Raw genomic sequence first — 15789 nt, forward strand, 5'->3', positions numbered from 1 at the left:
GGACCGTATTATTATGGACTTCATAAACAATGTCATAGGCACTCTCCAAGCACTTGACCCCACCCAGTTCAGATTCATCAAGGGCAGATCTTGCCTGTTGAACCTGGTTGACTTTTTTTGAGACTGTCAACAAGGCACTGGATGAGGGAAAGTCAGTACATACAACTTACCTTGACTTGGCCAAAGCCTTGGCACTGGGCATCATTGAAAATCTAACACAACTTGGATAAATCCCTATCTCATCAGGTGGGTGGCCAGCTGGCTCACCAGTACGACCAACAAGGTCAAAATAGGTGCCACCACTTCTGACAGCAGACATGTCACTAGTGGTGTTCCCCAGGGTTCTGTCCTGATACCATTATTGTTTGGTATCTACTTCTTACAGGTCCAGGCAAAGACAAAGGGCCTGTGGCTGACCAAGTTTGCAGATGACTGTAAGTTGGGTGCTGTCATTGACTCCCCAGATGATGTTAACATACTACAAGAGGGTCTCAAACCAACAAATGACTAGTGCCAAAGTCATGGCCGTAAGTTAAATGCAAAAAAAGTATTATCATACCATTCTGCAAAAACATGGCCCCTTCTGATTACCACATCAATGGCAACCCCCTAAGCACACAACCTGTGGTGAGAGACCTGGGTACATAGGTTAACAACAATCTCGCATTTGACCATCATGTAGTGGCAGTGGTCAGAAAAGCCTTTTACATGGTTCATCTCATAAGTAAAGGGATTGCATTCAGAAAAAAGGAGGTTATTACCTCTCTGTACTCCTCCCTCATTAGGCCAATAATTGAGTACAATGCCCTGCTTGGTGTGTACCCCTCCAAACACCTGCACCAACTGGAAAGGCCACAGAAATACCTCAAAAAGAGAATCCATGGCCTGCAACACCTGTCCTATGTGGACAGGCTCAAATCACTATCACTCTACTCGGTATCATACAGATTGCTCAGAGGTGATCTGTGTCTCGCCTACAAGGCAATCTCAGACTCTGCTCTATTAGAGATGCTCCATATCCATAAGTCTAACTCCTCGCACATTACCTGATCAAAAGGCTTAAATCTAATATGTGACATTAACAAAACCTGCTAGAGAGACATGTTTGTCTTCCAGATGCTGCCCAGTCTCTGGAATAGACTTCCCATATATGTCAAACAAAGTGCGTCGCTGACCTCCTTCAGGTGAAACCTTGATGAGTGAATGGGAAAATATAAATTTGTCCCAGGGGTTCCACCTGTGTCCACCACTGACAGGGGTGACAGGTGCTGATTGAGGTTTCTTTTTGGAGGATAAACTCTTAGCTAGGCTTGTAAGGGCCCCAGGGCCATTAGTCTAGTAATCTGCTATGATCCTATGGTAAAATGAGTATTTAATTAATAGGTACCCTTATAACATATACAAGCAATATGGAGAAAAGAAGCATACATCAAAGGAATATAAACTTATTTGTAATGAGTATAAAAATAAAATCATTAGTGGTTTAATTGTGAATTACTGAGGGTAGATACTGAATCTAATGAAGAGTATAAAAAAGTTGATGAATATAAAGAGAAATTATTAATGATGAATAAAATGATGGCATACGTAGTTGATGTTACAGAAAAGAATGATATTACAGATAATGGAACCAAAAAAAATGCAGCTGATTAATGTGTTGACCTTGTGGAAAACACTGGGAAGGTTGGAACATGAAAGTATTTTGATTTTGTTTGAAAGTGAACCAGTCATGATTAGTAATGCATCTGAGGTATTGGAGACAGAAGGTGTGGGGGAGTTGGTAAAGTAAGAGTCAAATCATATGATATGACTGTGGGGTGGACTAATTAGGGATGTCTACTGAGACAAGGGTACAAAAAAATAAAAAGGAAACAAGAAAGCAGAATAAGAAGGAGTAAAGTAAAGGGATAGACAATGTGCCAATTGTTTCGATTACTTTTAATTTTTGTAAATAATATAAGAAGGTTATTATTTTAAAATGGTTTAAAGAAAAAAACAGCAAGATATAATTTGTTTGTTAGGCACAAAACATATAACAAAGGAAAAAAATAGAATAGTTTATAATATCATGGAAGAGCAAAGTACTATGGACAAATGGAATAGTCTGCTATGGAGTAGACCTGGCCTCTAATAGTTCTAAACTCAAACTTCAATGTTTTCAACATACAGACTACAATAAAAAAAAAATCATTCACCTCTCCCTCAGAGTTGAACATTATTGTCTGACAACTGATGAAGAAAAATGGTGGGAGGGGTTTACGTTAACAAAAAGAAGATAAAGGTAATGCACAAAGTTGGAAAGAAGCAGAGTGTATACGAGCAAGAGAGTGTTATTATTGTTAAAATGAAAAAAGGCTGTTAATTTTGTAAAAGTTTTAACTTCTCTTTTCAAAAAATGCATTTAATAAAGAGTACTTTGTTGGGTCTGTGCAATTATGTGTTTGCGTGTGTTCGTGTGTGTACGTATATGTGTCTATGTGTGTGTTAACTATCAAAAAGGAAAACAACATTTTGCAGACTGATGTTTTTGAGCTTCACAACTGAATCCTGTAAAGGGAGCAGTACTGAACAATGAGAGCATATATGGAGAACTTTAGTTGTTGCATCCAGGTGTCGCTTTGGTATTGTTGCACTTTTTTTTTTTTTTTTTGCAAAAGATATAAAAATGATAATATAAAGACAGTATGGAATATTAGAACATTTTCAAGAGAGGAAAAAGGAAAACATAACGGCTAGAGAAGAAGTTGAAGTATTTCATTTTAGATATTCTTTGTAGAAAATGATGATGGGAAAGGAAATGTAGTAAAGTAGGATAATGAAGGATTTCTCTTGATAAATCAGATATGAAGGACTAGATGAAAGGCAAAATTAAGGAACTAAAATGAGGAATATATAAAGGAATACAAGAATGTGATATTTTGTTGGAGAATATATCTTTGTAGGTTGCCAGGAGAGTAATATGAAAAGCAATGCATGTGACTAAAGAAGTGATGTAGACAAGGCTGTCAGAGAAGAATTGGAGGATATATTTCTGGAAGGAAGTAGAATTAAATGGTACTGCAGAAGGTTTATACTAGCTGTAATACTGAATACATAAAAACATTTAACATGAATATTATATATGTAATTATGAAAGGTAGGGAGATGAGAAAGTAGTATGAGTGCATATACTAGTTATGATGGAAATGTGGTTTATTTGGATAGGAAGACATCAACAAGTATTATAAAATAAAAATAGTAATGAATGGTGGAATTTAACAGATGGAATTTTGGTTATTGCAAAAAAAAAGTATGCTTTTATAAGTTAAATCTAGTTAATAATATTGCAAAGAAAAATAAGTGCAAAGGAATGTGTAGTAATATGCAAATCCTTTCTTTTGTATTTATTATGCTTTCATTGTTTTTTTAGTTGTATATATTGCATTCCATTTATTTCATTCATTAGGGTGGCACAGTGGTGCAATGGATAGTGTTGTTGCCTCATAGCAAGAGGTTCCCTGCTTTGATTCTCAGCTGGGGTACCTTCTGTGTGGAATCTGCATGCTCACCCTGTATTCATGTGGGTTTCCTCTGGGTACTCTGATTTCCTCCCATATTCCAAAGACCTGCAGTAGGTGCATTAGATATTCTAAACTGGCCATAGGTGTGAGTGCGTGTGAGCGTGCGGATGGTATGGAAGTATTACAGTGGCAAGGATGGTCACCTGGCAGTGTAAACCTTGGCTCTAGATGATTGTCACTGTTGAAGTGACACCCTGACCCCATGTGCAAAAAATGGGAAAAGGGATTGTGGATGGATGGCTTGCATTTCATTTCATTTAATGATATAATTTAATAACAAATGCTTATTCTTTCAATAAGTAACATGGAATCTTTTATATCCACATAAGCTGCCATCAGCTCAGGCCAATGGGCCCTTGATTTTATGTTTCATTCAAAGGATTGCATATTCAGGAGTGCAGCACCTCCCTTATGCTGCACTGCAGTGTCAGTATTAGAAAATTTATCCAAGTACTAGGTTTGGGGATAGAAGCTAGAGTCTTATGTGGATGTCTGCACTGTCCTGATAGCTAGTCAGCTCTTTTTTTACCAAATCTTCAGGAATATTTGAAAATATACTAATTATTTTCTCCAGCAAATGACTCAGTATTGATTTTCCAAAACCGAAGCCATAGTTTTAATTTGCACAAAGTACCTTCTACGACGTACCTATGCATAATGATTTCTTATCCCTAAAAGGTCTTATGAAAGATGACACACTTTTCAGTCACCTAGGTATTTGGTTAGAGTCATCACTCACAACTGCACAGAATATTGCCGGACATAGCATTCTAAAAACTTATATTAGCCATCAGATTCTGCCTCATTAGGAAAATATTTTTTTTCTCCAATATGGGCTTCTGTCGCCACATCTGCTAGCATTATAAAACATACAGCATATCTTCTGAGGTAATGTGAATCTTATATGGAAAGTGAAAGCAATTTAATAAGCTTTACTTTATTTTTGCAGGGTATCATAACCCCAGTACCCATGATTTGGGGTCTGCACCCATATATCTTGTACTCTAAATATACACATGATTTTGGTGGAAAAATCACATAATTCCTATATCTTGAAATAACTGTTAATACAGTTAGTCGGCAGGGATAAGGAAAACAACTTTCATTTGAATTACATATAAAGGGTGTTTTCATTTAAATACTAATTTCAGGCACATACTTCCTTGACGAAGGGATATCCTTAGCCTTGGAAACCTGAATGCCTAACAAATAACTATTTCTAGCTTTTTTCCACCCCACGTGGTTTCTCTACCTCCATCCAGTCTGTACAATCATTCTTTGAAGAGACAACCAGACTATCAATGGCTAGGCAAAGAACCAGCAACTCATTCATTCCAGCCAGGGAAGGCCAATCAGCCTATTCATTGCCCAGCAGTGAGAGGTGGGTGGCTGGGAGTCAGCTACCTTACTAGTTCTGCAAATTGACCCTGTACTCCCCACATGGAGCAGTACCCCTCTCTATCATCAGCTGTCCAAGCTCCACTGCATGCTGCCTACCACAGGAAGTGTGCCTCCACATGCACACTTGGATTTTGCATATACACAGTGGCAGCCTGTCCTCATAGCCTCATACACAATTTGTGCAACCCTAATGCTCCTGCTAGGTACTACCCACCTGGTGAGCCAGAGCCATTTCTCTGCACCAAGGATGGGTGAAACAGCAGAGGTCACTTACTCCCATCTTCCTCAGCCAGCTTCATCAGGAGCCCAAGCCACTTATCAAACTCAGGGCTTTATCCCTCTATACTACTGAGCCTGGCTTACATTTTACCAGCTTTGAGGAACACTCTATTTTACTGAGAGTGAACATCCAATTTTAAAATGTATTTTTGGAAGATGAATTATCTGAGTGGGAAACAGGAGCAGGAGATGACCACCAGCAGTGGAAGGTGGAAAGGTCTTTGGACAGCAAGTAGGTGTCCAATGCTTTACTGTGCTTTTGCTTGGTGAATATATTAATTCTAGACAAACTGAACACTCAGAGGGGTTGTGCTAGTTTCCCAGGTAATATAAATATATAATATGCATGTCATCTGGTGGAACAGGCCTTCTCAGGGACATTTTAAGAAAAAGGGAGAGGATATCTTGGAAAATATGGAAGATGGGCTTAGGCCAAGCACTGAAGGAAATAAAGCACATTTTTTTTTACAGAAAATGGCACAAAAATTAATACTGAAAACTGAGAATAATAAAAGAGAAGTTCTTGAAAGCAAATTAGTACACTTAGTGCAACCCACAGACTTAAATAACTCCAACATATGTGATAGCAACCTGGGCCATCTCTTCTCCAGCTGAAGCTTTTGTGTAACAAGAAGGAAGAGGAGAGACAAGGCAGTATAATACTTGACAGGAATGAGAGGAGCCAATATAACTGTGAAAGTTTTCCCAGCAGTAGCCTCAAAGGTTACCAGAGATAGACTTCTTCTTATTGCAGCTGAAATTATGATCACCACTCTGATTGTAATTCTTTATAGTGCGTGGAGCATCTGGGTAGAGCACTTAAAGTGGAGGAAGACATTGTACCATGTTTCTTAGGGTTTAGTTTTTCCTGCCTTCCTATAAAAATAAAATCCATTAACTCAAGTATGTCAGCCATTTCTATTATTTCTTGTTTTGAAAATAAACACACACACACACACACACACACACACACACACACACACACACACACACACACACCCAGGAATCATTGAATGATATACAATATCCCGTGATTGTTTCCAGAAAACTTGCAAAATATATTCTCCGGGATAACTGAAATTAACACAGACAACTTAAATTGTGGGATTAGAATTACAGATCAGTTTAGCATGGATTAGTAAGGTAGGCAGGGATGGCGAAGCATTCTTTCCCTAACTCTAAACCTACCCATAAACCTACACCTTAACTTAACAAAAATCTTTGGTAACACTGCCACTATCAAAGAAATTACGGGCTAGTGTTATATCTACAAATACCCCTAAACAGTATGTGGGACTATTATGGGCTGCTATTTAACCACAAAGGGTGGATGGTGAATGCTTTTATGAATTTTGGGAACTCCAAAGGCCAGAAGAATTATAGGATGTTCTAGTTTCAAAAATTCAAATAAGTTCTCATTAATGATGCCCTATAAGAGAGAGTCTTCGAGAAAAAGCTGAATTTTTCTATGCATAATAAATACTTTATTCCTAGAAGTCTGTTGGTAGTTGTCAGTATCATAGAAAATTTCTAAAAGTTTGTTAGTGTAATTCATTTCATCAAACAAAAACACTCCCCCACCTTTGTCAGGTTTCATAATCCTAATATCATGGTTTTCCCTAAATTCTCTTAATAATTGTGTTTCTTTCTTTGACATGTTATGAAAGCTCTTTTTGTTATGATTAAAGGTGTTGTGTATGTCTTCCACACAAGACTTTTCAAACACTGAAAGAAGGGGGTGCAGTGGTGGATTACAGCAACTTTTCTTATACATAGTAACACCAGTATTTTTGAGTGAACAACCATTTTCAATGTTTTTAAATAAAATCTGTAGGTTTAACTCCCTCGTAAAGAGATATAGTTCACTAAGGACATCCACAGTACCTATTTTTCCTAACGGTACAAATTTAAAGCCTTTTTTAAAAAGCTCAAAGTGCAAAATGTCAACTGTTATGTTCTTATAATTAAAAATATTAAATCCACTTAACATATTCATAACCCCTTTGTGTGTAGTCTCTATCTTGTTAGCTCCCAAGGTACTGTGTAATTTGCAGGCATTGGGCTTAATAGTTAATTGTTCCTCTTTCTGTTTGGCCAACTTCTTCCTATGCCTCTGCCCCTTCCCTCTCTTGGAATCTGGGTTTGTGGAAAAAAAATATTTTTTTGCCTGTTTTGGTTTTCTATTCTTTCAGACCTCCTTGGGGGGGTAATTATGGTCATAATTTTCATTATATCCTTCTCCATCCCTTGTCCCCATGCTGTTCAAAATGTGTATTGGTGTGTCCATTAAAATTTAGTCCCACAGAACAAGACTCAAAATCATTGCGTTCATTGTTAACATCATAATAAGGCTTAGGAAAAGGGTAGGCTAACTTCTTATGGTAGTCATTTTCATCTCTAAACAGTTTTTACGCTTCCTACCAAGATTACTTGTTAGAAATCATTCACCCTTGTTAAATACATCTTCATATTTATCTGCATTTGTCTCAAACATTAAATCATCCAGTATTTCATTATTTAAAACATTCAACTCATCTAACAGTTTGTTAATACGTGTGTTATTAATCCTGACAATAAATCCCATTAATTCACAACCAAAATTGTCAAAAAGCTTTAAAAGTTCATCTGTCTCTGTTTCCCCAACTTTCAAGCCATTAGGGAATTTGTAAATACGTAGGCCCTTGGGTACCCTTTTAATTTTAATGCTCTCATTCAGGTAACAGTTATCACATTGCAAAGCATGTACCTTAATGAGTTTGTTCTCAAAATCTTCCATTTAGTCCTGAATGATGTACCAGTAACTCGTTGGTCAGATAAGTTCTTTTCAGTTAGTAGGTTAACTCCCTTATGACCCCAGTCATTAAAATTAAAATCCTTAGCATTTTCCAGTCTAAACATGTTGTCCTGGTGCCTTCCATCTTCCTCATGTGCATCACATGATTGCGTGAAGATTCTGGAGTTAGTGTATATAGTTAGGGGTGTGTGCGGGGCACAGCCTCCCAGCTAGTTTGGTTTTATATTATATTTCACTGAAAGCTTGTCATTGACACCAATGATAACTCTTTCCAGAAGACAATATATACCCAAACATATACCTTTTAACTCGCCTTACAGTACTCTACACAGTGCCAGTACTTCACTTCAGTGAAATGAGATTCGATTAAATAAGTTTTCTGTAATTTGAGCTTTCAGCGATTTGGTCAAGGTGAATTGAAATTCAGTGAAATGATCTTTCAATGAAAAAAAGTAGACCTTTTGTTGAGTAATGAACTTGTCAACAGTTGGCCAAGCTAGTTTAGTTGATCCAATATCAGCTGATCGAAATGTACTAGCTTTAACATTATGAGATCATAGTACAGTGTGGATCTCGGAGCTGATATATATATATATATATATATATATATATATATATATATATGTATTTTTTTTTGCAATCTCGGAGTTGATATATACATATATGTTAAGATAACTAAAGTCTTTAACAACTTACACTTATATAGGAACCACTACAGAGTATGAACAGGTATAGTAAGTATTTTTACTGTATGAACATGTTTTCGCCTATATATACCTATAAAGAACTTCTTTCCCTTTCTTCTTATTATATGCTACTTTAAAGTTGCTATGCTGCTATATAATCAATTGGATTCTACGCTGTAAAATACTACTGTACCTGAAGCTGCTATTATTTGTTAGTGTGTTTTCATTTCTCTTTCTCATTATATGCTACTTTAAAAATTGATATGCTGCTATATAACAATTGTATTCTTCACCTTAAATGAGTACTGTACCTGAAGTTGCTAATATTTTTTGTTGTTGTGTACCTGAAGTTACTATTATTTTTTTGTTTATGTGGAACTTATCTCCCCGGGCCTCTACTGCAAATGGACATGTATCCAGTTAGACTAGCCCGATCAACAAATGTAAAATAAATAAATAATTAAATGTATATATGTTGCAGGGGGTGTATAGGTGCAGGGGGAGCTTACGCCCCACAAAAACACAGTTTTTTTTGTATCCTTTGTTTATCAGTTTTTTAGAGGTTCTACTCTGAGTTCGATGATTTGCATGTCAATGTTTATGCACATCAAAGAAAAAAAAAATTATGTGTGTATAAGAAGGCTTGAGAATAAGAACTTGTGCATCCTACTAAATGAGTGGTTAAGGTACAGCTTCATCCAGGGTGGGGATCAAGATGATAACTTACAGGAGATTTGTATTGTGCAGCTTCAATAGATAAGGAAACATCAGCTATGGCAACTAGTATGCTAATCTGAATAAATTATCTGGTTTCAGTTTTGGCTTGTATTTTTATAGCTTATTGCAGTAATAAATCCAGTTTGTTATGTTGAATGATACTGAAAAAGAGGAAAAGCAATTCATGAAAGGATTTCAAATAAGATTTACGGAATGGATAGCATGGATATGGTTAACTATTTTGAGAGAAATGTGTCTACTGACAGGAAATGTTAGCAATCATTATAGTAATCTGCTTTATACACAAAATTGAACTGTGAACAGCTATCAGTGGTCAAGAGAAAAAAGTCAGATGATTTTAGCTGACCTCTACAGTCTGTGCTGACTTGCTGTGACATTTACCATCTAATTCAGTCTTTTTTTGTTTTTGTTTTTATGGACAGTTGATTGAGTTCCAGTTTGGAAAGTTCCACCCAAACCACAGCATTAGTGGGCTAAAGAGAAAACTGTAAGTACAAGGTCTGATTTTTAAAATGCCAATAACTCATCTCCATTACTTTGTCATGTACTTGTAGCTCTGATTGTCACATGGTTGGTTGCCATAGGAATGATAAATAGAAAAAAAGACAACTGCTGAGTCAGATATGCTGACATAGTCTGTTCAATGGCATAGTATTGGAGTTGCAGATGTTCATTTCAAAAATATCTCTCTCAGCTTGCTTGATTTTTTTTTTATTTGGCAGGATGCAAGACAGGGCAAACGGATCACTGCTGTTAAAAATAAATAAATAAAAGCTCAAGGGCATCATATTGACGGAGGCAATGATGACTAGTTAGTGATGATGCTAACAGACAGTGATTCGTAAAGACACGTGCAGCCTCTGCTCAGATGTATTATCACACAAAGAGAATGCAGCACGCTTGCAAAAGTCCATAAATGGCATTATGAAGGGGAGCAAATCAGATCTTTGCCATGCTTTGTCACTTAGAATAGTAGTGGGCAAGACTGTGTAGTAATTATGAGACTACAGTATCATGGTCAATTCCCCTTACTCCAATGAATAACAATCACAGACTTTATTTACATAAGTGACTAAGGTGTGTGTGTGTGTGTGGGGGGGGGGGGGTTATAGCCACCCATGTTGTGGGCTTTGATCCCTGCAAAAATGCTTTAGTAGTGTTACAGAAAATGTCAGTTTTTGCCGCTTTCTATACAAATTCCAGTTTACTCTCCACACTTATCAGTCAGCATTTCTGTATCAAACTTTAGCTTCACAGCCTGATAAATATTATTAAAAAGCACATATGTTTTTTAAAAATTGTCAAAGTAAATTAGGAGTGATAGTAAACGTGTGCTGCTAAGGGAAGGAAATGCAATGTATTTACTCTGTGGTAATGTATTCAATGATCCCTGAGGCTAAATAATTTCTGGGAGGTATGCTAGTGCAATTTGCAATAACTGTACTCCACTGTAGTACTTTCTTGTACTAGAGATTTAAAGCACACATTTTTAAGGAGGGTTGAAACAGTAAGTTATGAAATCAAGTTCCATTACCACACAATACAAGCTTCTTCACTAAATCACACAAGCAGATCCCAACATATTCAACTGTTGCTCATTTCTCCTTTTAAAGTCTAAATTAACTGTTTATGTATTTACTGACATTTGATTACCAGGAAAGTCCGACTGCTTAGGGGCGGAAGCCCAAGAAGAACTGCTCCAAAGTATTACAAAAACATTTAGAACAGTAATTATACAGACTTCAAAAGCAATACAAAACACCTACGATTTAAATAATTATACCAAATTAGACATAATGTGAAAACCTATGTGGTGTGAAAGGTCACACCTCTAGCACCCTACACACATCTTGCATTCCAAAGCATTTTCTGAAAAACAAACAAAAACATAAAATAAACAAATTTAAATGTTTTAAAGAATGCAAGCTTTTACAATTGTACAAATATCAGTGTTATCAGTAAGAAGTGTTCTTTACAGTAATAATAGCCAGTACATTTATAGTCTTTTCTATAAATACTATAATTGCACACAAATCCTAATTTATATATTTTTCTAAACTTTCACAAACCTATACAACCTACATATCTACTGTTAGAACATTTTTGTTAACCAGGCATACACTTTCACATGACAAGAAATTCCTCTATAAGTGCATGTTTATTGTGATATTTACAGAAATATGAAAACATATGTTTAATTGTATAATTAGGAATACAAATAATACTAAATATCTCTCAAGATGTGGAAATTACAGTGAAAATATTAAAGTCAGTTTTCTTCAACACCTAAGGTTTCTCCTAATGTCATGCAACAGTTTGTAAGTCGTTTTTGAAGTATTAAGTACATATGCCTAGCAATATTTCCAGTATAGTGTGATATAAACCTGCATTTTCAGTGAAATGTCCTGCATTGGTGTTTCACACCACGCACCTCAGTAAAATGTAGGTTTCTCAGACATGAAAATATGAATAATAAGTGGCAAAGATTAATTTTGGCACTGTAGGATCTAGGCTGTCAATTTTAGTGTCATTTTTGTTAATAACTCCTTTCCCTTTCTGATACTGCCTATTATTATGGTAAGTCACTTAGGTAAAGAAATCAAAGCCCAAAAAAGTCCTGGACGCCATAAGCAGGTGTGGATATGAAGTAGAAGTGTACAGAAAAGGCATTTTAGGCTTGAGTGAGTTAAGAGTACATACAACTTATATAACAATAATTTAAAATTTAGAGAAGTTTTATCCACTTTATAGAGAAATTAAAGGTAAATTAGTATAATACAAATAGGAACTGCAATATGAAGTGAGAGAAAAAAACAGGGTTATGGCATATTTAGATGCAGAGTCAGAGAGAGAACTTGACTGAAGTAAGGAAGTGAATGTGGAAGGTTGAGTAAGGAGGTGTCAGGTATGATAAGGTACTTGTTCATATTTAGGGATATAGTTTATCCTGGGGTTGAGCAAGGACAGAGCCAGATTTTGACTAGGAAGTCTTTCAAAATGGTTTTAAAGAACTGGAAGGAGGGTATTGCACTTTTGAATACAGATAAGGAGATCCAAGCCTTAGCTACATGATATGACTACAGACATTGCCCAGCAGATTTGATAGGTTTGTCGACAGGCAGGAGTTTTTGGTCATTAAATCTTAATGACCAATTGGGAATGCATTTGTGCAGAATGGCATTTAGTGCTGGAAAGCAAGTGGTGTCAGTAGCTCAAAAGGTAGTATAATTGCCTTTTTTATTAGATCAAAAAGCTGTGGGTTCTTTTGGTTTTACTAGAAAAGCTCACTCAGACTCTGACACAGCTTGCCGTATGGGAAAGGTTAGGTTGTTTTGGTTTCTTGTATTTTGTATTGCTTCATTGCTTTCTCTATTTTGTATATTGTGATTTATTTTCTTTGCACTGTGTTTTATTTATGTTTTGCTTTTAAATGCATATTTAAACTAGAAAAGAGACTACAATCGTGGCATTTGTTAGTCATCCCACCCCTCCCACCCTGTGCTGTGTTTTTAAACTCAACTGTCTTACTAGTTGCCTGCCCCTTATATTAATTTGACCACATATCTCCTTCCCTCTCCATTTCATTGGCTATTGTGAATAAGCAAAAAATTATAATTTTGTGAAATCAATACCCTTCAACTATTTAAATTTGTTGGCCATCCCACTGTATTTCATAAAACCAGAATACAAAGAGCCTATCCCCCTTCCTGTCTGTCTTGCTCTTTTAAAATTAGTGGCTCTCAGCTTAGGTAGCAAACGCTTAAGTTACACCCTCTTTCATTTCTAACTGCTTAGTGCATACTGCATCTCATAGGTGATTAACCCATGTTTCCATCTTACCTTTAATATCAGCTCCGAGACCACCAATTACTGGAAAGCCCACATTTTGCCTGTCAGTAGTCATCTTGGGATTAGTGCTTCTGTTTTGCTCCTGTTGAGAGAAGAAGCATAGTGGCATTATCTTCTGAATACTGCTGATCAGTGGAAAACCTAATAATGGCTTCATAGGTGCCAGCTTGGAATTTGTGCTTATATTTTACTCCTAGTGAGCGAAGGAGCAGAGTGCATTGTTTCCTGATTATTTCTGATTGGGCACAGAGTGTCTGTGTTTGACCATCCTGATTGGTCTGGTTGCTGTTCAAGGCATCTACAAGGAAAAGGCTGCACCAAGCCTATAGACCCTTGCATCATCTGGGACAAGACTGTTGATCACCAAAGAACCTGTGGCCTGCTTCTCATCTTGGGATTGGTGCTGTTTTGCTTCTAGTGAGAGAAGAAGCAAAGGAACATTGTATCCCAGCAACATGAAGCTACAGTGAGAGCAGCACTAGTAGCATCCAGGCAGTAGACATTCAGGTGAATCCCCTCTTTTCATCATTCTTGACAAACTAATTTGTTCTTTTCAGTAAGTACTGCTTGATCTGCTGCAGTCTAACCTAACTTCAGGATATCTGCCTAAATACTTCATCCATAAATCATCAGGGTCTACTTATCAGTTCCATTCAAGTGTTTGGCATAGCCCTGTGTAGACACAGACACCTTGAGCAGACATTCTTTCCTGTATAAGCACCCATGAAATTTCGCCACTTTCTAGTTGCACACAGGACAACTAGTTTCCAGTGACAAGCACTGGCCCCAGAGTTGTAAACCAGATATTCCTAACACTACTTTATATTCTCACTCTAACAATCTAATCAATAAAAAAGAGTCTGTTTCCATGGATATGAACTTTCCCACTATCTCCGTTATCAGCTTGATGGATAAGGATTAGATAATTTTCGACTTTGTTAACTAAAATGTAATTGTAAATTGGAGCTTTGCTTTTCTCCCCAGGACTCCACTGAAAACAGGCTCTTAGTGGCCCAGTGGACCATCCTGGCAAACAAACTGCAAATAAATAAATAAAAATAAATAAAATAAGGCAACGTAGAAACTGCCCAATGTGTACTGACAATCAGTTAATTCTAAAACAAACTGATATGGTAAGCGAGGGTTGCAGTTACACACTGTCACTGGAGGCAAAGCTCTCTCATAAAAGGTTGTCAGTAGTACATACGCTGCACCCATCACACACAGTTCAAAGCAAAAACATACACCCAATTCTGATTCTGCCAACTCAACTCTGTTGCCAAGACTTGGAAATCTCTACCAATCATCAAATCCAAATCATCCCTCCTTCCACCTTTTCAAAAAAAAAACACATCTTACAATCAACTGGATTTGTCCATGCTCCTTCCCTCCTTCCTGACTATCATTATTATTCTCAAACAAACCAACTGTTTTTCTAACACTTGCAGGCCTTTCTCTCAAGCATACTGTGCTGATTGTAACTGTATTGTAACTGTGAGTTTTTTTGTAAACAAATGCTAATATACTATATATTTTTTACTGTATAACTTTCTTTTTCAATGTAAATAATGTGTAGTATATTGAAGAAAAACTGATGTATTTATTGTGTTTTTTTTTCTCCCGCTCCCACACGAAAAATGGACATATATCCAGTTGGACTATCCCGGTAAACAAATGTAAAATAAATAAAATAAATAAATAAATAAATATGCTGAGACACTTAAATGTAACCTTCGTAAACCCCAAAGACATTCTAGATGAAGTATACATAAAAATGCCATCAGCATCCCTGAATGCACTCATTCAAAGCAACACCTGCATCAACACATACAGCCACATCTCATAGAGCATCTATTTCTAAGCCCATAATGCAAGCAACCACAGAATCCAACAGTTGGGTCATTGAAAACTCTATTGTGAGATGCACTGATGTTCCTCTCACCAGGCTGAGTAAGGAGAAAGTCACGGTCAGTTGCTTATCAGGGTCCAGGATCCACCACATTATGCATGCACTCAGTTCATTATACCACAAATACCAGCATGACTCAGTCATAGTGCATGTGGGTGTAAATGACCTGAGATGTACCTTCCTAGACTATATGAAGAGCAACATCATGGAGCTCTCAGACTGTGGATGATGCCACAATATGAACTGAAGATGACTGACTTCAATAATTGGCTTAGTTTCTGGTGTTATTCTAAGGGGAGTGCAATATTTGTCCAAATGGAAGGAGATGGTCAACAGGTCACACTGCTTTGCCAGGGATGGTCTGCACTCTACCCTCTAGGTTTTCGATTATTAACTAAAAGATTGTCATTCTCCATATTACCTTTTTAGGCAATGCCAAACTGAAAGTACTTCCAACATAGCAAATCAAAACCAAGAAAATCTAAAGGTGTTACTGCTCAATGCTAGGAATCTAAACAAAAAACGTCACTCTCTACAAGCTCTTCTCAACCTAGGGAATACTGATGACTGTGT

General features: G+C 36.8%; 1 protein-coding gene across 1 annotated transcript in view; it reads left to right on the top strand.

Annotated features, from left to right (window-relative positions):
- Window positions 1-15789, top strand: part of HSF4 (heat shock transcription factor 4) — a 247470-nt gene that overhangs the window by 123551 nt on the left and 108130 nt on the right. The window contains exon 6 of the mRNA XM_044079550.1: window positions 9881-9945. Coding sequence (XP_043935485.1) covers window positions 9881-9945 — 65 coding nt within the window. The remainder of the gene's footprint in view (window positions 1-9880; window positions 9946-15789) is intronic.

This window comes from Protopterus annectens, chromosome 8.part0 (genome assembly GCF_019279795.1).
Source record: "Protopterus annectens isolate FY-2018-M chromosome 8.part0, PAN1.0, whole genome shotgun sequence".
In the NCBI taxonomy this organism is placed as follows: Eukaryota; Metazoa; Chordata; order Ceratodontiformes; family Protopteridae; genus Protopterus; species Protopterus annectens.